Consider the following 21,282-nt stretch of genomic DNA (forward strand, 5'->3'; position numbering starts at 1 on the left):
CCCCTCCCTCCCTGCAACACCCATCCTGGGAAGGGGCAGAGGGGACATGATTTTTGAACTGTTGGGGTAGGCAATACCACATTCCCTTTTCTTTCATTGTGAAAGAAACCTCTAACCCGCCCTGAGCGAGATACACTGCAGCAGCCACCGCTTCTTCCTCACAGCCAAGTGGGAGCAGTAGCAGGAGCAGGAGACAGAAAAGAGAGGCAGCCTGGATGCCTGTTCCTCATCATAAACCCAAGAACCCCAACTACTCTCCCAGGTGCCTGGCAGCTTGTGATGGGAGATGCTGGGGAGCTGAGGGAGCCTGGGGTCAGTACTGGGCTCCTCACCTTGGGCCACCACTACACCACCATCTCCTCCCAGCTGTTTCTTCCTGGCTGTGCTGCAGCATGGGAGCCGCCGGAGCTGAGGCACAAAGGGCAGATGGATAATTGCACAATGGCCCCAAGTGGCCAGGAGGCACAAACCACAAGCCTGATGCCTGCCCATAGCTCAGCTGGATGGATGCGTGCCAGAGAACCCAGCTGAAATGCAGGCAGCTGCGAGAAGGCTGTCCAATGTGAGAGTTTCACAGGCCATACAGGACACCTGCCAGCCCTGTTTATTGTGGGCAGGGTTAAATTTTCCTCCCATCTCCCTCTTTTCATCACGTATGTAACCAAAATAAAACCACATTCCTCGGTAGTTACACAGAGTCCAGGCATGGTATGTAGGATCAGCTCCCTCATTCACACTCTGACTCAGAGTGTAATTCTACCCGTTTGCAAGAGAGAGGGGCAAAGTCTAATAGATATTGCACTTGCATAGTAACCTTTCATTCAAGGGGTCTTAGAGCACTATGTATCATCCATGTTTTACAGGAGTGTAAACACTAAGGCAAAGAGGTAAAGTGACTTGCTCAAAGATATATGATGAGTCAGTAGCAATCAAATAGTAACTAGAACCATGGTCCCGCTCTAGCCACTAGACAACACTACCTCATAGCAGCAGGGATGCCACCACATAAAAACTGACAGGAGCACATCCCCAAACTTTCAGGCTCAAAGCTGGTTAGGCCCTTTTGGGGAGAGCACTCAAAGGAAATCACCGGGTGTTACAGGAAGGTGTGTCTGAGTTTTACCCTTTGGAATCTTATCCCCCCGAGTCAGAACTTAACAGTATCCCAGTCTGGTACTTCCAGTCATCAACTGCTAGGTGTTAAATAGCTGGAGCGTGCCATTGGGTGTGTACCTAGCATACACCTACCTATCAGGCTATGTTCAGACTTGGGTGCCTAAAGTTAGGCATGTGCAGTAAGTGGCCTGATTTTTCCTCAAGTGTCAGTCACCCCAGCTTCCACTGATTTCTATGGGAGCTGCTGGTGCTCCGTACATTAAACTGCCGGAGGCAGAAAAGTGCTGTTAGGCCTTCTAGCCCATTCAATGGCCACCGTAGGATTGTTCCTACAGTTCTAATACAGTATTTATTTATTTATTTGTTATCTACCTCCCATTCAGACATTGTGGAGTGAAAGATTTGGAGAGCAGTTGTGGGTACACAAGCATATCCATATGACCTTTTGGCTAGCCTTCCAAATGCTGACCTCTGTTCCAACATGCCTGTCTTTTTGACAGACTTTGCTCCCTCAAAGTGCAGTGTATTAACTTACAACTTGCTGTATCAGGGCCTCAGCTTTTTGGAGCAAGACCAGCCTTGTCTGTGAATTACAATACAAAATGTATAGTGTTATAGAAATAAGACTCAGTTCCTTGATACCTCTTCCCTTCCCCCAATTATGACTGGAGAAAACAACTTGTACATTTCATGTTTTATTGCAAAATATTAAAATAAATTACATTTGACACCGAGTTATCCAATATTTACATACATTGTGATTCCAGTGACAATCACCAAACAAACAAAGAACAAACAGATGTTGTATCTGTTCATGTGACGGAGTGACAGAAGTGAGATCACCAGGACTGTACAGACTAAAAATCAGGGGCTCTTTTTCATATTATATATTTTTAAGTTAAATGCATCAAATTAGTAGACTGAAGCCTAGAAGGCAAGAAGAGTATAGAAAAGATCGAGCTCTCAGGCTCCTATTAAGGTCAATAGGTTTCTGTATTACTTTTTTGTTCCTATTTTACTGAGAATGTTGGTATATTTTTTATCTGTACCACTCAAATCAAATGGAGAAAAAAAAATCATCTCCTATGCAGGATGACAAGGTGTTTGTCAGTAAGCACTGGTTTTGGTTTTATTTAAGTTTTGTGGCGTCCATTGGCAGCAATGGATTCACAGAAACCCCCAGCACTGGAAGAACACGGCTCTTTTTGTCTATTATTCAGCAGTTTTGTACCAATGTATCAGATTTGTTAGTCTGCCTTCCACAAAACACACACACCATTGAAACCCATTTAGTCACCCTCAAACTGGTCTAATTGGCATAAGACAGAGGGGAGAGCAAAGTGGAAGATGAGGCCGCTTTGTCTTTTTAATTTGGATGTAGGAACAACATTTCAAAACACAACATAAAGACCTGGTTGCAACTGCCAATGTCTTTTACAGCATTGGATCGTCTTGGCAAATGGAAATCAGGCATGAGAGGGGAAACCATGCTCAGATTTAATGGCCCAGAGGTGGCTGGAAATAGGTTAGCAGCCATTAGGAAATAGGTTAGCAGCTGGAAGGATTCCACCCCCCCCCCCCGCCCCACATCTATATCTGCCATAAATTTGTTTTTTTTTTATTAAAGTTAGCAGCTGACCCACATAATCCCACCTATAAAACTGAAATGATTGAAGAACAAACCCCAGCCCCAGTTCACAAACCCCAGTGAAATTCTAAATGGTGGCAAATAGTAAACTTAAGTTTCCTTGAACTACTTCACATTTTCCCCAAGCAGCATCTGGGAAATGAAACTAGCTATAGGCACTTTTATGTTGAAGAGCTAAAACACTGGACACACTTCTGATTCATTACATGAGAATCAAAGGGCAAGAAGACAATGCTAGTTAATGCCCCAGGCTGTTGCTTTTCTTAAAATGTGGAAGACAGGTGGACAAAGAGGGCTGGCTGGCTTAGAACTCAAGCAATTCTGAGATGGCCCCAGATCTGAAAAATACTTTCAGGGGAGGGGGAGAAATCACCTCTTTGGTTTTGTGCTGGCCCTCTGCAATGTACCAATTAAATCCCATTTAATTGGTGCATAGCCCTTGTGCTGGCCCACTGCAAAGAGGTGAATTTTGCCCAGTAGCGTTACAGTAAGGCACGTGAGTAGGTTGTCTTGAGTGAGATGTGTTTATGTCTCAAAAAAAGAATTCTGCATTTAGTTCCAGGAAAGTTAATCAGTACCTGAAAATCTATGGTGTTTATAATGTAGACTTTTATATTCTATGTCAGGAAGGTCCAAATGAGGGCCACGTCAGCAGCTTGGCAGAAGGCAGAGAGCTGCACCTAACTTGATAACATGAAACAGATTACATCCCTCCACATCTTTAAAGACACAGCTACAGTTTGATATGGAGATCGTGCAACAGCCAGAGCAGCCAAGAGAAGTGTCTGGGTCATGTAATTTCTGTATTAAAGAGGAGCCACATTCTAAAGCTCCATGGACCACACTTTGGCTGCTCCTCTTCTCTACTTAACAGAGAATACCAAGCTGGACTTGCTTTCTCCATCTTTTTCAGTGTGCCTTTCTCCCTTACCCTAACCCTGCAGTTAAAGGTCACTAAAACTTTGATCTTTGTGTCAACAATGGAAGACAAGCTGGAGAACAAGAATAGTTTTTTGGAGTGTTTTGTTTTAAGTAATGTGCATTTCTTTAATGAGAATATTAGACCTGCCACAGTAAAAGTCACACCTCTATAAATGGAGCACTGCCTCCCATTTCTTATGGTTGAAGGGGGAAAAAAAAAAAATCACCCAAAACCCTCTACACAAGGAGGCATACCTGAGGGGCCTGGAGTCATGATGAAAGGCTGTGAAAAGAAAACCTATTAGAACTCATCAAAACCTTTCTAGTACAGACACTCATTCATTCCAGCCTGTTGCAAATCTGATCACCTAGTCACCAAGATTCCAAAAAGCAGTAAAAGTATGAAATTACACTTTGAGTTAGATTCTCTCTTCAGCTATAATATTGTAAAGGTGGAATAACCACTGCAACCAATTAAGTTAATTCCACATTTTTGCCAACATTTTTAACAGAGCAGGATCTTGCCCTTTGTTACAATTAAGTTACACACCTTCATGAACATAATACAAGTTTCCATAGAGTAATCAATACAGACATTCCTTGTGTTACAGTAGGTGGCTTCAAAACTTCTTGTCAACATGATATCTAACTGGAGTTCTGGGTTCCCACAGTTTCTCCTCCTAATATGTAAGGAGACACCCATGATTCAAGCAGTGGCCAATATTTACAGTTATTAGTAAATTTAGTCATTCAAGATTAGTATTACAAAATTCCACACAATCCTTCTCACCGAGTTCTAGAGGTAGCAATATTTACCTCTCTCCTTCCCAAATCCATATATTTCAGTTTTAACTGTTCTCTGAACTTTCAAAATTTCTAGGGCATCTTGGAATGATTTAGATACTGTAAAACAAAAACAAAAGCTTGCCATTTTAAGTCCAAAGGTCTTGACAATTCTCTGTTCTAAAAATACTTTGGATACTGGGACACTGTCCTTTTCCCCTCCCCCAGCACACCCTCCTCCGCAGTGTCGCCAGTACCCAGAGTAGCAGCACCTCTTGCCAACATGTAATCAAGAGCTCACTTGAAAGAGTTTTACATGGTGTATGCGTGGATATCTTTTTTTTAAAAAGGGAAGAAAAACATATTACCGTTTTCTTTTTACTCAAAACATCTGGGGTTAACATTTAAAAAAAAACAGCCCACAAGCCCCACAACCAACCAAAAGCTCTAATTAGAGGCAAGTAGTAAAATTTTCAGATGTGCCCAAGTGACTTAGGAGCCTTTTTCAAAAGTGACTCAGACTCCTAAGGGCTTGTCTACCCAGAGTTAGCATGAAGCAAGCCAGGGTATAAATCTACAGTGCCCTCGCTTGGTGCACACTAACTGGTCAAGTGGACCCTGCTACAACACACTAAAAGTTCCACAGTATGCTTTCACATGAGAATATGTCAAAGCACACTAAAGAGATTTTAGTGCATGGTAGCAGGGTCCACATGGCCAGTTAGCATGCAGCAAACTAGCGCACTGTCGATTCACTTTCTTATCTGTTGTGCAATAATCCTCTGAGTAGACAATCCCTAAGTCATGGGCACGTCTGAAAATTTTACCCAAGTCTACCATTACACAACCTTCTTGGAAGGGTGTTAGAATAACCATTGAATACCCAAGTGGGTCATGCTTTTAAAAATACCATATTCAAAATGTGACTGTTTTCAAAACCATCTCAACTTCAAGTCTAATCTGAAGTATCAAGTTGGGGAGGCACAGCAAGAGTTTCTGAACCAGAGATAGTGATCATACTGTACAGGTTTCTGTAGCAGCTCTTCAGGTCCCTTTGACAGGCATTGCAACATTCAGACAGAATCTGATACCCAAAAGGTGATTTTACTCAAAAAGACAGTTTAACGAAAACTTCATCTGTACAGACAAAGTGTATTCAAGTATTTTCTCTAAAATATGGACAGTGGAAGGACACTTTCCATGTAAAAAGTCTGACATATCCTTTGTGCTCCTCTTTACTTTGATCACGGTGGCTTCCTCTCCCCCCCTGCACAGTTCTTGGCTGCTGGACACAGTGAACTTTAGCCACAAGTGCTTTTCATGCCCCTAAGGATGATTTCATCCCAGGTAGGTTCTGGTTTGCTAAGCAGGCTCTCTTTAAGCCAGTTCCTTCGGCGTTTTTTTAAATTTAATATTTTTGTTCATAAATTCACTGTTCACCATTTACTAATAACACTGGCATAACCCAGACAAACACCATGGTAGCTCTGAATCTTCTTTACTCACCTCTGCCAATGCACCTCAACTCTGATCTTAAGTACATCCTGCTATTCCAGTACCAAGCTTCTCTTGGAGACAGCCTACCAGTTATGCCACATCTAGTGGTAGCAAGTTGGTGATGTGTGGCTAGGATAAGACCTCGCACTTATTTTCACTTGTGAGCTAGGCAGGACTTGAATCCAGCTTTCCAGAGGTGGGAGGCAGTAATCTAACATGTTCTATATGCCTAAACCAGTTTGTCTGCAACTGTATAGTTTTACACCCAAATGAATTCTCCCATGAAAAGCACAATAAAAAACAAAACAAAACAAATCAAATCAAAACAAAACAAAACCACACAAAAAAACAGGTCCAGTGTAACAACTTTAGTCATTTCTTCCCACTTTCTTCAAGAACTAGACGCCCAAGAGGAAGCAAGATGCCTCAAGCTTTAAATTGTCATCTTGCAACTGTTCTAACATAGACAAGCAAAGCTGATTGGACTCCAAAAAGCAACTGTTGATGACATTAAGACATAGGAGGTTTTTGGTTTGGGTGTTGGAGACAGGAGGTGCTAGCAATAAATCTGCCTTCCTCCTGCATAAATTTTGAATAGACAGTATTAACCACCTTCAAAAAACCATTGCCAAAATGCGTGCTGCTTCACGTTGTAGCTGTTACATTGTTTACTGTGTTGTACACATTCATCAGTTGTTCATAAGGCACAGAAATCTCCGACTCATTACTGGTAAAGGTAGATTCATCAGAGGATGGGAAATTCACCAGTTTTTTGGGAGTCTCAGGTTCCTCTGCAAGATTGTCATCCATGGAGGACTTTGAAGTTTCCTCATCATCTGAAAGATCTTCCTCATCGTCTTCTTCCTCATTTACAAAATTTATATTGGCACTCTCAAAGATTAAGGGTCGGTAATCCCTGGAGTCCCAAGCTTCCCCTTCTTCCTCGCTGATTCGGTCCAGCTGGTTTATAAACACTGTGCCCTCCAGGGGGCGGTCTCCAGTGCGTTTGTCATTTAGGTGCCTCATAATGTGACCGTTTTTGAGTCCTAGGGAAATGTTGTCATAATCGAATGATTTGCTCTTTGTGTATGTCACCAGGGCATCCTTGTTGGCATTCTGGATATTTGGTTTGGAATTTTCTGCTTTAATCATTTTATCATTGCTTGTCTTCAGAGCCTTCTTCCCAATCTGCTTGATGAGATCATTGTAGGTCTCTTCCTTCTTGGAAAGGAAGCTGAAGATGTTCACATCCTTGGAGCTGCCCATCTGATGGACTTTTTTAGAGGGAGAGTGATTTTCAAAGGACTCTTTCCTTTTTTTCCTCCGTTTCTTGATTGCTTTGTGGACTTCCACAAACATGCTGACCTTCCAATTGACAAAGAGTGAAAGCCAAGCTAGGCCCAGGTAAATCCATAACTCCACAAAATATCTGTAAAGGGCATGGTAGTTCACGTCCGGGTTTACACCTATAAAGAATTCAAAACAATAAAGGTTATATAACAAGTATATACAACGTTTAAGGAAGTTTTAGTCTGGATATAACTTGAAATCCAATGAAGAATCTTCAAGAGTTTGCAGACCACCATTTTCATACCTGCCTTCCAAGAGCAAAGTTGAAACAGAAAACATGTGGAGGTTTGCATTTAAAAACTCTCCTAGAATGAGCTACTGCATATGAATAATCTTTCTTTAAAAAACCCATTTTTTTTTAAATGGGTTAGGGAGAAAGGACAATCTAGTTATCAAAGCAGAGGTCAGTAATCAAGATTCTGGATTCTGTTTCAAACTCTCCTGGATGGTTTTGGACAAGCTATGCCCAAATTTTCAGGAGTGCCCTCTAATTTAGGGGATTGAACTCTCGATATCTTGGGCTTAATATTCAGAGGTGCTGGTCACCGATAGCTCCCACTGACTTCAGTTAAGTTTTGAGTGCTTGGCACTTCTGGGGAACAAATACAACTCACTAAAGCAGAGCCTAGGTGGCTGAAGTTGGGCACCCAAGATTAAAGGTCACTCCTTAAAAATTAGGCCTCAACACCTCTGTGCCTCATTTTCTCCCACCTGAGAAACAGGGACAATGCTTGCCCCAGTGATGCTATGAGGCTTGTTTCTAAAAGTTTTGATTGCGCTGTGTGTGTGTGTGTGTGTGTGTGTGTGAGTGTGAGAGAGAGTGAGTGTGAGAGAAATATTTAACTCAAATTAGGATTATTGAGACAGGTATAAAGAATTCAATTGACTTTCTTGATGTCACCTAAAAGTTAGGGGCTCCGTGGTTTCCCAGCACTTTGGCCTTACCCAAGACTTTTTCACTGATGGGGTTAGATCACAAGCCCTCTGGGTCACTCCCACATGATGAAACACTAGCAAAATCCTGTGGTTGCTAGGACCAGAGGAAGCAAGGGCAGGCATGGAGCAGTGCCTCCCACTCCACAATGCTGAGACAATTCTCCTTACCTCCCCACGCCCATCTGTTTCCCACAACCTCTGCGGAGCACTGAGCTCAGGGTCTAGGAAGTGCCATTTTGAGAAGTTGCAGGGCCAGCTCCAGAGTCTCTTGGAGTAGTGCTGATCTTTAATAAAAGCTTCAGTAATGCAAAAGCCTCCAGACGCACCCAGACCTCAGGAAGTTGAACACACACACAAGAGCACTGACATTTACACTGAAGACAGACACCTCAGGCAATATACAAATAATAAAATAGGGAGTAAACTGACCAGCAACAAAGTCTCCAAATCCTATAGTGGTGATTGTGATGAATGAGAAATAGAGACCTTCAACGTAGTCCCAGCCTTCAGTCACCATAAAGACAAAGGGAGGAATGACCAGATGGACTAAGACTCCCCAGACAATGAAAATAGCTGTGCATGTAATTTGTGCCTTTCGCTGTGAAGGATAAAGAAAAAAATAATAATTCAGAAACACAAGTCAAGTTTTCTTCCACCTCAGTGCATTTTACAATGTGTCCATAAATGTTATCCTGAATGCTGAAGTCCATGAGCATATCACCAACCCCGCACAGTGGCTGCTGAAGCAAAAGATAAGGAGTGTTCTGGTAGTAAGGAAGGGGGTTGCAAAAGGCTAGTGGAGGTAGGGGCACAGTTGACAGAAGAGGAGCAAGTGATCAGTGAAGGAGCACTATGGGATTGACAGGAGATAGCACTGGAGGGTTCAAGAGAAAAAGGAGAGCCAGGGCATGTTACATGAATTAAACATGCAGTATTCTGAATTCCTAGGCTTCAGTTCTATCAAAGGGTTTGGGGAACTACACAAGCCACTCAAGCTGCACTAAGGTGTAGGTGACACCACTAACATCTTTGAGAGAACAACAGCACTGTAATCCATATCAGCCTATTAATTCTCTATAGGCAAAACTCATTCTGATACAGAGAGGCAGAACGTGACCCCCATAGCACTTAAGCTCTGTGCTGGAGAGATGGGATGTTGTGGCTGGAGTAGCCATAAAAGAGCGATCACCATACACACTGCAATTCATGGCACATGTGGAGAGAATTTTAGCACTTTCCTTCCCATTCTCCCCCAATGCCTTCACAAAACCCATTTACCTGCCTGCGTACATACATGTATTTCACCCTCAATAGTTTCCTGTACCTGCTTGGTTTTACTGCATTAACATTCAGTTATGTATACCGATTATACACATTTTTGTAACACTTTTGTAAATGTCTCCATAGTGACTACGATATTATCAAATGTTTGTATTGCCATATAACCTAGAGGGCCCAATCAGGGCCCCATTGTGCTGTACAAACTCCAGTGGTCACGGATCCTGCCTCTTACAAATTTACAAACAGGGCTGAGTCCTTTTCTCAGTTCAATCCATGTAATCCCATTGCAGAACATGGGCCTTAAAAGCCAAGTACACTACCCTGATTAGCAGAGAGCTGAAGAACTAGAAGTTCAAGTCACACACCAACCACACCCTGCAGGAGGAAAAACAAGCAGAAATCCATACCAGGCTTACTCCTCGCTTTGTTAGGAACTGGCCCAGCCTCTTGGCACGCCCACCAAAGAACTTCCCCAAAGCACTGATCCATGTCAAGCAGAGAGGAACTCCAAAAAGCCCATAAAATATGCAGAAGACACGTCCAGCGGGTGTCTTAGGAGCAACATTTCCATAGCCTGAAAGAAATAAAAGACCATTTTCACAGATGCCAATTCAAGGCAGTTCAGCATATACATAGGGAGTTGTTCCCGGACATCTGCTGTACGAGAAGCCCCAGGTAAGACGAACATCTACGCCTTGCCCTGGTATTTCTGCAGATAAAGGAAGCCTGATAGTGAAGAAGTGGAGGAAAAGTTGTGATAGAGCAAGTTGCCTTGGTCAGGGATTTGGCCCTCTGATAGCAACTGAGGTGAGCAGATATTCTGAGCACAGTCCCAGGAAGGACAACTAGTCCGATTTCTAACCCTCTGCTAGAATTTTCTTGTTTAAACCAGTTTTTGCTTTCTTGAACTTTTTACTGCAAGTTAAAGAACAATTAAGTCATTTTTTTTCCAAAAGGTTTTTAATAATAGTAACAAGCAGAACACGATGCTGTATTTGGTTTTGCAGTAAGGTTTCCATCTCCCCTGGTCAATTTGTGTTTGCAAACACTGTGTGTGTTCCGTGTCAGAACAAAAACAACAAACAGTGCCCCTGATGTTTTCCTGCATCTTGCAGGGTTCTCTGGACATATCAGCAAAGACCTTCTGCAAAAGCAAAGGCAGATTTTTGCAAAAGGGTAGCAGCTGATTTTGCAAGTCCTGCAGCATACTGTCTGCATATCCGAGATGAGGAATAAGCCTTACAGTGCAATAGGATTCCACACGAACACATCAGCAGTGAGATTAAGGAGAGTTCATCAATTCTGCCCAGGTTTCTCCAAGAAATACAGGAGACAAAACAGGAAGGCCTTCTGATCTGTCTCTTTCACTAATGACAATGCATTTATCGACAGCTTGTTTGGGAGTGTGTGGGATTGTATGGGATAGGAGAGTTCCACACATGCATGAGATTTTGTGAATGTGCCAAGAATATTCCTTTAAGTTAAAGGCAACACTCTATGCTAAATTTATATCACACAGACTTGCAAGCGTAAGCCTTGATGTGAACTAAGAACACATTAATCCCACCTTGTCAGCACACAGGATTGTAACTACTCTGAAATACATAATAGAAATGTTTCCCTTGCTAAGATTTGAGTTCTGTGGACACAGAAACTGAAAAACTCATCGCCTCACCAAATGTGTCTTAAAGATACATTTTCTAAGGTTTTTATTGATTTGTATACACTTCCTGTAAGCCTTTATCTTCCTTCAGTGGACAGCCAGTTGGACAAGAGAGGGTACCAGCCCATTGGACTTAAAGGCTAGGAGACTTTACATGCTAAATACCCACCGATTGTTGTGATTACTGTAGCAGCAAAGATGACAGCATTAGGCCAATTCCAGTTGTTGAAGGTGTTGTTCCCAGTGATAGCAACCCCTTGCCCGGCAGCATCTGACACCACCTACAAGGAAACAATTTATAGATAAAATCATCTGGACATAATGCCCAACACGAAGCATGAAGTAGAAAGTTATACCCGTCAAGACTTCCCCTTAGTTCAACCTTGAAAAATGGTAATGAAATTTTACTGGACACCAGGCACAAAGTTTACTCACACATCCTTGCTAAGACTGGGGGAAGGGGGAAAGAATGAAACACAACCAACCATATGAATGGCCATGGTGGGTCAGACCAATGGTCCATCTAGCCCAGTATCCTGTCTTCCGATAGTGGCCAATGCCAGGTGTTTCAGAGGGAATGAACAGAACAGGCAATCATCAAGTGATCCATCCCGTCACCCATTCCCAGCTTCTGGAAAACAGAGGCTAGGGACACTTCAGAGCATGGTTTTGCATCACTGCCCATCCTGGCTAATAGCCATTGATGGATCTATCCTCCATGAACTTATCTAGTTCTTTTCTGAGCACTATTATAATCTTGGCCTTCACAACATCCTCTGGCAAAGAGTTTCACAGCTTGACTGTGTGTTGTGTGAAGAAATGTTTCCTTTTGTTTAAATCTGCTGTCTATTAATTTCATTGGGTGACCACTAGTAGTTCTGTTATGAGGAGTAAATAACACTTCCTTATTCACTTTCTCTATACCAGTCATGATTTTATAGACCTCTATCCTCTCCCCGCTTAGTCGTCTCTTTTCCAAGCTGAAGAGTCCTAGTCTTATTAGTCTCTCCTCAGATGGAAGCTGTTTCTTACCCCAATCATTTTTGTTGCCCTTTTCTGTACCTTTTCCAATTCCAATATATCTTTTTTGAGATGGGGCAACCAGAACTGCACACAGTATTCAAGGTATGGGCATACCATGGATTTATATAGAGGGAATATGATATTTTCTGTATTATTATCTATCCCTTTCCTAATTCCTAACATTCTATTCATTTTTTTGACTGCCACTGCATATTGAGTGGATGTTTTCAGAGAACTATCCACAACGACTCCAAGATCTTTCTTGAGTGGTAACAGCTAATTTATACCCCATCATTTTATATGTATAGTTGGGATTATGTTTTCCAATGTGCATTACTTTGCATTTATCAACACTGAATTTCATTTGCCATTTTGTTGCCCAGTCACCCAGTTTTGACAGATCCTTTTGTAGCTCTTCACAGTCTGCCTGGGATTTAACTATGTTGAGTAGTTTTGTATCATCTGCAAATTTTGCCACCCCAGTGTTTACCTCTTTTCCCTGATCATTTATGAATATGTTGAACAGTACTGGTCCCAGTACAGACCCCTGGGGGACACCACTATTTATCTCTCTCCATTTTGAAAATTGGCCATTTATTCCGACCCTTTGTTTCTTGTCTTTTAGCCAGTTACTGATCCATGAGAGGACCTTCTCTCTTATCCCATGACAGCTTACTTTACTTAAGAGCCTCTGGTGAGGGACCTGGTCAAATGTTTTCTGAAAATCTAAGTACACTATAACCACTGGATTACCCTTGTCCACTTGCTTGTTGACCCCTCAAAAAATTCTAGTAGATTGAGGAGGCATGATTTCCCTTTAAAAAAACATGTTGACTCTTCCCCCACAAACCATGTTCATCTATGTGTCTGATAAGTCTGTTCTTTACTATACACCTCTACCCCAATTTAACGCGACCCAATATAACATGAATTCAGATATAACGCGGTAAAGCAGTGCTCCGGGGGCGGAGGGGGGCAGGGCTGCGCATTCCAGCGGATCAAAGCAAGTTCGATATAATGCGGTTTCACCTATAACGCGGTAAGATTTTTTGGCTCCCGAGGACAGCGTTATATCGAGGTAGAGGTGTAGTTTCAACCAATTTGCCTGGTACTGAAGTTAGGCCTACCGGCCTATAATTGTTGGGATCACCTCTGGAGCCTTTTTTAATAATTGGCATCACATTAGCTATCCCCCAGTCATCTGGTACAAAAGCTATTATAAATGACAGGTTATATACCATAGGTTAGTAGTTCTGCATTTTCACATTTGAGTTCCTTCAGAACTCTTGGTGAATACCATTTGGTTCTGATGATTTATCACTGTTTATCCATTTTTTCCAAAATCTCCTCTAATGACACCTCAATCTGGGACAGTTCCTCAGATTTCCCCAACCCACTAATGAAAATTTTCTTGCCTATTTAAACGTTTCTCCACACAAGTAGAGTTTTGCAAAACTGCAGCAGTGTTTAAACAGGCTTACTTGGGAATAAGCTATGGCTAGAGTTACATGGTTCCCCAAGCAGCTCATGAGCCAACTCCCACATTATGTTGGTGAAGTAGTATTCAGCTGGTGTCTAACACAGCTACTGAATATGGTTTAGTGGGGACATATTCTGCAAAACAGTCAATCAAATTGTAAAACTTTCAAACATTGTTACAAGGCCTAGAGTAGCTTGGACATGAACAGGGCCTAATGGAATCCTTTGGCCAAGCTACACAAATGCAAACACAAAAAAGCACAGACGAGTCCTATTTCACCTGCTGGCAAAGGCTGACGAGTCAGCACAAAACTGGGCTCCTTTTGGTTTGTTTTCCTTTGCTTAACTTTTCCAAGTTATTTCATGCTATCCGGTCTCTAGTTTCTTGAATCAGCCCTGCTTCTTATTCAGCTTTCTTTCTCATAACGTGTCTTTGTATTAACTGAGCTTATTTGAATGCTAAATGTTTGTTTATAATATTTTGTGGTGGGGTCAATATTTTTGCTTTGCAGAGCTAGCAAATCAAAAGCCTAGCAAATCATCAGCGCAGGCCTAGACGGCACTGAAGATTCATGAAGAATCCTCACATTTGTGGGGACGATCTTTGGAGGTATTTTAGCCTAGTCCAGCGTTTCCCAAACTGAACCACGGGGAGGTTGCACTGGAAACACCACCTAAGCCCAGTGGCAACAGATAATTTGTATAGAAGTTTATAAAGTTTTAATTAATTAATGCATCTGACCACAGTTCTGATATATACTTGAACCTTCCTCACTAGAAATAGTTGGTTACTCAGTTCACTCTTATGCCCTGTCTACACTAGCGAGCTTACAGCAGAAACAGCTGTACCAGTGTAGCTGCACTGCTGTAAGATCACTTATGTAGCCGCTCTATGAATACGGGAGAGAGCTCTCCTGTCAACATAGTGCTGTCCACTTCCCCAGCACTTCTGTTGGTGTAACTTATGTCACTCAGGGGTGTGTTTTTTCACACCACTGAGCAACATAAATTATACCAACGAAAGTGGTAGTGTAGATATGGCCTTCGGATATGTCTTCACTAGACTTTTGATTGCAATTAATTCGAGGTAGTTAACACATTTGTAAAAGCTGGCACGCATTCTCCCCACACATTTGATCCTGACTATCAATGTTTGTTCTTTACCCTTAATTGGCAATTAACTCAATTAATTAATTCAAAAGTCTAGTGAAGACAAGCCCTTAATAGAAATCCGTAACTGATTAGTTAGTCCTCACTCTTCAATTCAAAATGCAATTTAGGACTTCTCAGGTTGCACTCCCGGCACTTTTAATGTAGTCTAATCTAAGCACAAAGAAATGATCTCTTCTAGGATCAGAGACAATACATTGTATACTGTGTGTTCTGAGGAGAAGGCTCTCCTTACACTGGCCAACACCATGCAGGTAAGTCTCTCTCTCTCACCCATGCACCTACCCTTCTGACCTTGCCAATGTGGATCAGATACTGTACTTAGCACAGAGACCCAAACCCAATTAACAAACACACAGCACTAATTAAATAAATATAATAAAACCCAGGTTATTTAATTTTGAGCCCTAATACATACAACTACCCTTCCTACAACAACATTGTCCTCAAAGTGCATTTATTGGGTATGTGGTGGAGAAACACCATTTTAAAAAAAAATTTAAATGCATGTCACTATTGGAGCCCATTTAGAGATAAAAAGAAGGGAGCTTTGGAGTCTGGATGAAGGAACTACAGAGCTCTCTACTGGGGAAGCTAGTGTACAATATTTGTTGTAGGCTAAAGGCTATAGCTAGAGGCGCAGGTAGAAAATGGGCCTGGCCTGCTGAGGACTGTTATCAGTTGATAGAAACGACAAAGATGGGTGTTGCTGTAGGCAGATTTGTTGAAGCCATAAGTGCCCCTAGAAGGGGCAGGTGTTCTAGACACAGCAAGGCTGGGGGAAGAATGCTTCCATTAACCTAGTTACTGAGGCCGGAGTTCCTACAGTGATAGACAAACCTGTTCTTTCGTTGTAGGAAGTATTTGCGCTATGATGCCACAGTTAAGCTGCTGTAGCCCACACTATAGACATGGCCTAAGTCTTTCAATTGCAGCAGCCAGGCAGGTCACACGAAATAGAAATACAGAGCCGAATGCCAGCTGACAGCCCATACGCTATTCATATGCATGCTGAGCAGGAAAGAAATGAGAAAACTAAGGCCTACATGAGACAGTTGCACTGGTATAAACTAGGGTTACCATACGTCCGTATTTTCCCGGACATGTCCGGCTTTTTAGTTCTTAAATCGCCATCCGGAATTTTTAAATATCTAAAAACGTTCAGGAAAATACAGACGTATGGTAACCCTAAGTCCAAAGTCCCGGGGCTGGCGGCGCTTCCTGGGGAGGCTCCCGGCACCCACCCGTGGGCAGGAGCCTGCAGAGTGGGCGGACCCTAGGCACAGAGATGGAGGGGGTCTCCGCATGCTGCACCGGCTCCCTCCTGCCCAATCAGAGCTGTGGGGGCAGGAAAAGTGCCAATGAGAGCTGCCGGAGCCGCGGAGCAGGGCTTGCGGCGCGCAGAGAATCCTCCCTCCGCCGCCCCCCCCGACCTGACCCCAGGAGCCAGAGGAACCTGTTGGATGCTTCCCGGGAACCACCCCAGGTAAGCACCACCTGGACTCCCCACCTCGCCCCGCAGCAGGTCCCTCTGGCTCTTAGGTTCGGGTTGGGGGCCGGGGGGAGGCTCTCTGCATGCTGCTGGCATCTGCAAGTCCTGCTCCGCGGCTCCGGCAGCTCCCATTGGTGCTTTTCCTGGCCAATGGGAGCCACAGAGCTTGCGCTTGTGGCCGGAGCAGCACGTGGAGACCTCTCGGCTGCCCCTGATCCTAGGAGCCAGAGGGACCTGTGGCAGGAGGGGTGAGTAGGTGAGCGGGGCGGGGTGAAGAGGTGACCTGTGAGCAGCGGGGGTTGAGTAGGTATGGGGTGAGTAGGGAGCGGGGTGTGTGTGTGTGTGTGTGTGTGTGTGTGTGAAAAGGCCAGTGGCAGACAGCGGGGGTTGAAGAGGCCAGCGGCGAGGGACCCAGCGGCGAGTCAGCGGCAGGCAGGGGTTCTTGGGGCGGGCATGGGGGTTTCTGGCAGGGGAGTGAGGAGGTGAGTGGCAGTGGGAGGAAGCGAGCAGTGGATAGGGGACTGATGCAGCAAGCCAGCGGCGGACCAGGGGGTGAGGAGGGGTACGGTGGCTGGGCTGAGCAGGGAGGGGGCAGGACCTGGGGCAGAGTGGGGACGGAGCGCGGGTGGACTGTGGGCGGGGCCGACACCCCCTGTGGAGTGTCCTCTTTTTTGAATGTTCAAATATGGTAACCCTAGTATAAACTAAGGTGTCAGTTTAAACCAGTGTAGTTAAACAGCGTGCGTGGACACTTCTTTGATGCAAGAATGGCATTTCTGTTTAGTTTAAGTCAGCTGGGAATAGGTTTAAGTTAAACTGAAATAAGCACCAAGATCAGCGAATGTCCATACAGGGATTTGTACGAGTTTAAGTTCAACAAGTGCGCTTTCTCTGTGTAGACAAAACCTCAGTGAAATCCCAAAATGAGGAAACCCTTGGGACAGATGAACAATTGCTTACACAACCCTCTGCTCTCTTTTTTTTGGGGGGGGGGGATGGAGGGGGAGAAGGGAGGGAAGGGGAAGGAATCCGCGAGACCGGCGGACCTCCTGCAGGAATGCCGCCGAAGCCTGTCTGACTGCCGCCCTCACAGGGACCAGCAGGACGCCCCCCGCGGCTTGCTGCCCCAAGCATGCGCTTGGAGCGCTGGTGCCTGGAGCCGCCGCTGATCGTACCAGCATGAAATAAAAACAAAGAGCTCAAAAATAAGTTAATTTTGGTGCAGAGTGAAAAATATGTAGCAGTTTTCTAAGCAGAGTGCAACTTCTTGACCATTTGGAAACAATTATGTCTTTTTGACATCAGCAGAGAATTCAAGCGGACACCAATACCATTAAATAGCAAATAAACTTCTGCACAAAAGTGTGTTAGGCTGCTAAAATCTTTTTGAATTCAAATAGATTGTGTCAGACATCGCCATCTTTGCCATTCCCCACTCAAGTATACAATTTCCTAGACTCCTGGAGTTATTACTAGAATCCAAGAAAGGGAAGAAACTAATACATCTTTCAATGATGTCAACTGGAATATGAACTTGAAGGCAAAAGATCATTCCGACATAATCAAGGTGACAAAGTTCTCTCTCTTTCCAAGGTACTTCCCCAGGATAAAATAATGCTCCAATGCAGCTTCAGGTTTCCTTCAATGACATCTTTACTGTTAACTATTAATGACCAACTTGACTGAGGATTTACCAAAGGTCAAAGTGCCAGTCCAATAACTTTGTCCCCTCTGCCCACAGCTGCATATACAGGAGGTTATCCAGGCTAATGTTTAAAGAGTTTTAGACACATGTTCCACTTAGATTGTCCATCAAAATAAGGATATGACTGTAAACAAGAACAAAAGAGCACTTAAAAAAAAAGACAAAATTAGTTTGCAGGAAGATAAAAGAGTAAGAAAAAACAGATATTATGGATGGATAGATGGATCTCTCTCCTGACATCTTCCTTTTCTGGTAGTATGGAAAGGGGGGGAAAGAAAGCTTAGATAGCAAAACAAGAATGTGTAAGAAGGCTGAGCCTTTCCAAACAACCAAACCATACACGCATATACTTTGGCTGTGCCTACATCAGCATTTTCCCTTCAAATTTCCCACCACCGCAATATCAGCACAGCTCCAGTGCTAGCAAAGATGAGTGTGTCACTAAAGACAAGCCACCTGTATTTTAACTTTCTGGCTGTCTGATTATGCTCAGAGCAGGTCTTTAAGGCGGTTCAAAGGCAGCCGGCGGGTCTGTTTCAACTATTGCCAGACCTGCTGTTAGTGCAGTGGTCGGAAATTTGAATAAAAATGGTATTGCAGACAAGACCTTTGGGTCACTGTAAAGGGGACAAAGGAGAGCATGCACCCAGCCCTCCGAGAAAACAGCAAGAGAATGGTGGGGGCTTGGATGAAGAACACAACTGTCGAATGACAAGCAAACTTGGCCACAGTACCCCCCAGGCTATTAATCAAAGGCACCTGACCATGTTAAATTACAACTATGTAAACAGTTGGGCCCTGCCTGTGTGAATAGGAGTGAGCCATACCATAGCCAGATATACAAAAAGCATGCCGCTTTAGCCCCAGTTTTTAAACTTTTAAAAAAAGTAGACCTTTACATTTTGTCTGTGCAAATAAACCTGTACCTGGTCCATGGCTTCCCCCTCCCCTTTTTAAACAAACCAAACCAAAAACATGTAACATAGTTATGGTCACATCCACAGCAATAAGATGCAACTTTGTTAAACAAATGTGGTCAATTTTGCAACACAGCAGGCCTCTACAACCACAGAATACCATTCGGGAGCAAATGAACACTTTATTTTAGGAAAGTCTGGTCACATATACATTAGGGGGAAAAAAATCCACATTACATCTCTCCTCACAAGGGAGAAAAAAAATTGACAATGGTCACACACTGTCTCCTGTTTAGACACCTGCAGTGATTTTCTGGCTCATCTCCCATCCAGGTAAGCTCTTTAATTGGAGTGTTATGGCTGTAACTAGCACAGCATTATCTGAAGATAAGTCAGTACATTCAAAATTTTAATCTGCCCAGATAAGGCAGAAGAATGAGATGTACATAAAAAAAATCTGCTTTGTTACGGCAGCAACAGGTTTTGGCCAGGTAATGCCTGTTATCGCTCTGTCCTTTGGCACAAGGCTGATTGAATGTCAGTGCAAGTAGAACACCCACTAAGAAATACTACAGTAAGAGTTAAGGAATACGAGAGGGTTGTATGAACCATATGAACCAGTCCCCATTAACCCTTTAGGAATCATCGCTTTTTTTTTTATTTTTATTTTTTTAAAGTAAACTTGTATATGTTTGGAAAGGAATGGCTGGGCCAGGTTACATAAGCAACAGAAAAGGAGATTTCCTGAGCATTAGCCAGGCAAGAGAGCTGAACGTGGTAGGTAACTACAGGGATGCTACAAGCCAGAACAGTTCACCCTGCCCAACAGGCACTTTATTTCTGTCTGGAAAGGACAGCAAGAAATCACTTGGCCCAAAGATTAGATCCCCCTTTAGATTAGCTGCATTTCCTCTCTTCCCATAAACCCAGTCAAGTCATGTTGGCAGATTTGATCAAACAAGCCAGTGGCAGTTGCATAGATAATCTCTGCACATCCTTTCCTACATTTACCCATTAGATTCAGTGGCCTTTAATTTGCAATTTGTTTTCTGTTGCACTTGAACAAAACAATTCTCCAAGTTTCCCAGTTTCTGACTTTCATGGCATTTTAAAACTCTGCAGTGTGAACAATGATCTTGTCCTAATATGAAATAATTCTCTTTAGTCAGAGTGGGCCAGAGTAACCGAATCCTGTAAGCCTAGAATCAGCACAGTCAGCTTTCATTATACTCTCACCCTGGCAGCACCATATTTACTCTATATGCCACAGTGGTCAGTACTGAATACTGCATTTGACAGCACACTCTATTGGTTAAAGCAGTGGTTGTGATGTGCCCTGTCAGTAGCCCTTTGCTCTGTCCCCTTCTCTGACCCAAACACTGAATGACTTTGGAAACGTTGGGCTTTGTCGACACCGGAACTTCGTAGGCAAAAAACTTTTGTTGTTCGGGGGCGTTAAGAAAAGCACCGGTGTGAACAATGCTTTGTTGGCAGGAGCGCTCTCCTGCCGAGAGAGCTGCTGCAGCTCATTGCGGGGTGGAAGTTTTTTTGTCGGCAGAAGAGCTCTCTCCTGCCTACAAACAGCAGCTACACTGCGTGCCTTGTAGTGGCACGGCTGTAGCAGCACAGCTGTGTCGCTAAAAGGTGCATCGTATAGACAAAGCTTTACTTCACTTCTCAATACCTTACATATTCCTCATCTGTGAAAATGAGGACAGCCCACAGTGGTGTTCCAAGGGGTTACAGGTTTTCAAAGTGCTTTAGAGCCCCTCCAGTAAAAATATGCTAGACAAATGCAAAGCATAAGGTAAATGGAAACTAACTGATAATGTGTACAGTAACAGTATTGCTTCTTGGGATTGCATTCTATTCCTCAGCTGAAGTAGACTGTTTACCTCACAAACCCTCTGAAACATATGCTAAGCAGGCATCTAAAGATTTTTATGCCATCCTCAAATCCTTTTCCTGATCAACTACCTTCTACATAATACGCACTTAGTATTTGGCTCCTTTACAGCAGACTCAGTTAATATTTACTGGCCCAAGTCACCAAAAAAGGCTCTGAATTCCCATAACCTGCTCATGTTTCTTTTCATTACTTGCTGTACCTCAGATTTTAACTAACATCTCATTTTTCATGCCTACATCCAGAGTCTTGAACATAAATTTAAAGATAGAAAACACTGTGGATCAGTTATCTAATCACGGGTACATGCAATACCAACAATTTAGCCAATCACAATAAAATGTCCAAAGGCATGGGGTTTGCATTTATAATCAGATGAAACTTTATACTGCCAT

At 43.3% G+C, this 21,282-nt stretch overlaps 1 protein-coding gene across 2 annotated transcripts in view; it reads right to left on the reverse strand.

Moving 5' to 3' along the window:
* Window positions 1–1,798: 1,798 nt before the first annotated feature.
* Window positions 1,799–21,282, reverse strand: part of KCNK5 (potassium two pore domain channel subfamily K member 5) — a 63,021-nt gene continuing 43,537 nt past the window's right edge. For both annotated transcript variants that reach the window (XM_005307403.4, XM_065589267.1), the window contains exons 2-5: window positions 11,365–11,476; window positions 9,940–10,106; window positions 8,681–8,849; window positions 1,799–7,431 (exon numbers count right to left, since the gene is read on the reverse strand). In XM_005307403.4, coding sequence (XP_005307460.1) covers window positions 6,611–7,431; window positions 8,681–8,849; window positions 9,940–10,106; window positions 11,365–11,476 — 1,269 coding nt within the window. In that variant the 3' untranslated portion in view covers window positions 1,799–6,610. The remainder of the gene's footprint in view (window positions 7,432–8,680; window positions 8,850–9,939; window positions 10,107–11,364; window positions 11,477–21,282) is intronic.

This window comes from Chrysemys picta, chromosome 3, assembly GCF_011386835.1.
Source record: "Chrysemys picta bellii isolate R12L10 chromosome 3, ASM1138683v2, whole genome shotgun sequence".
NCBI lineage: Eukaryota > Metazoa > Chordata > Testudines > Emydidae > Chrysemys > Chrysemys picta.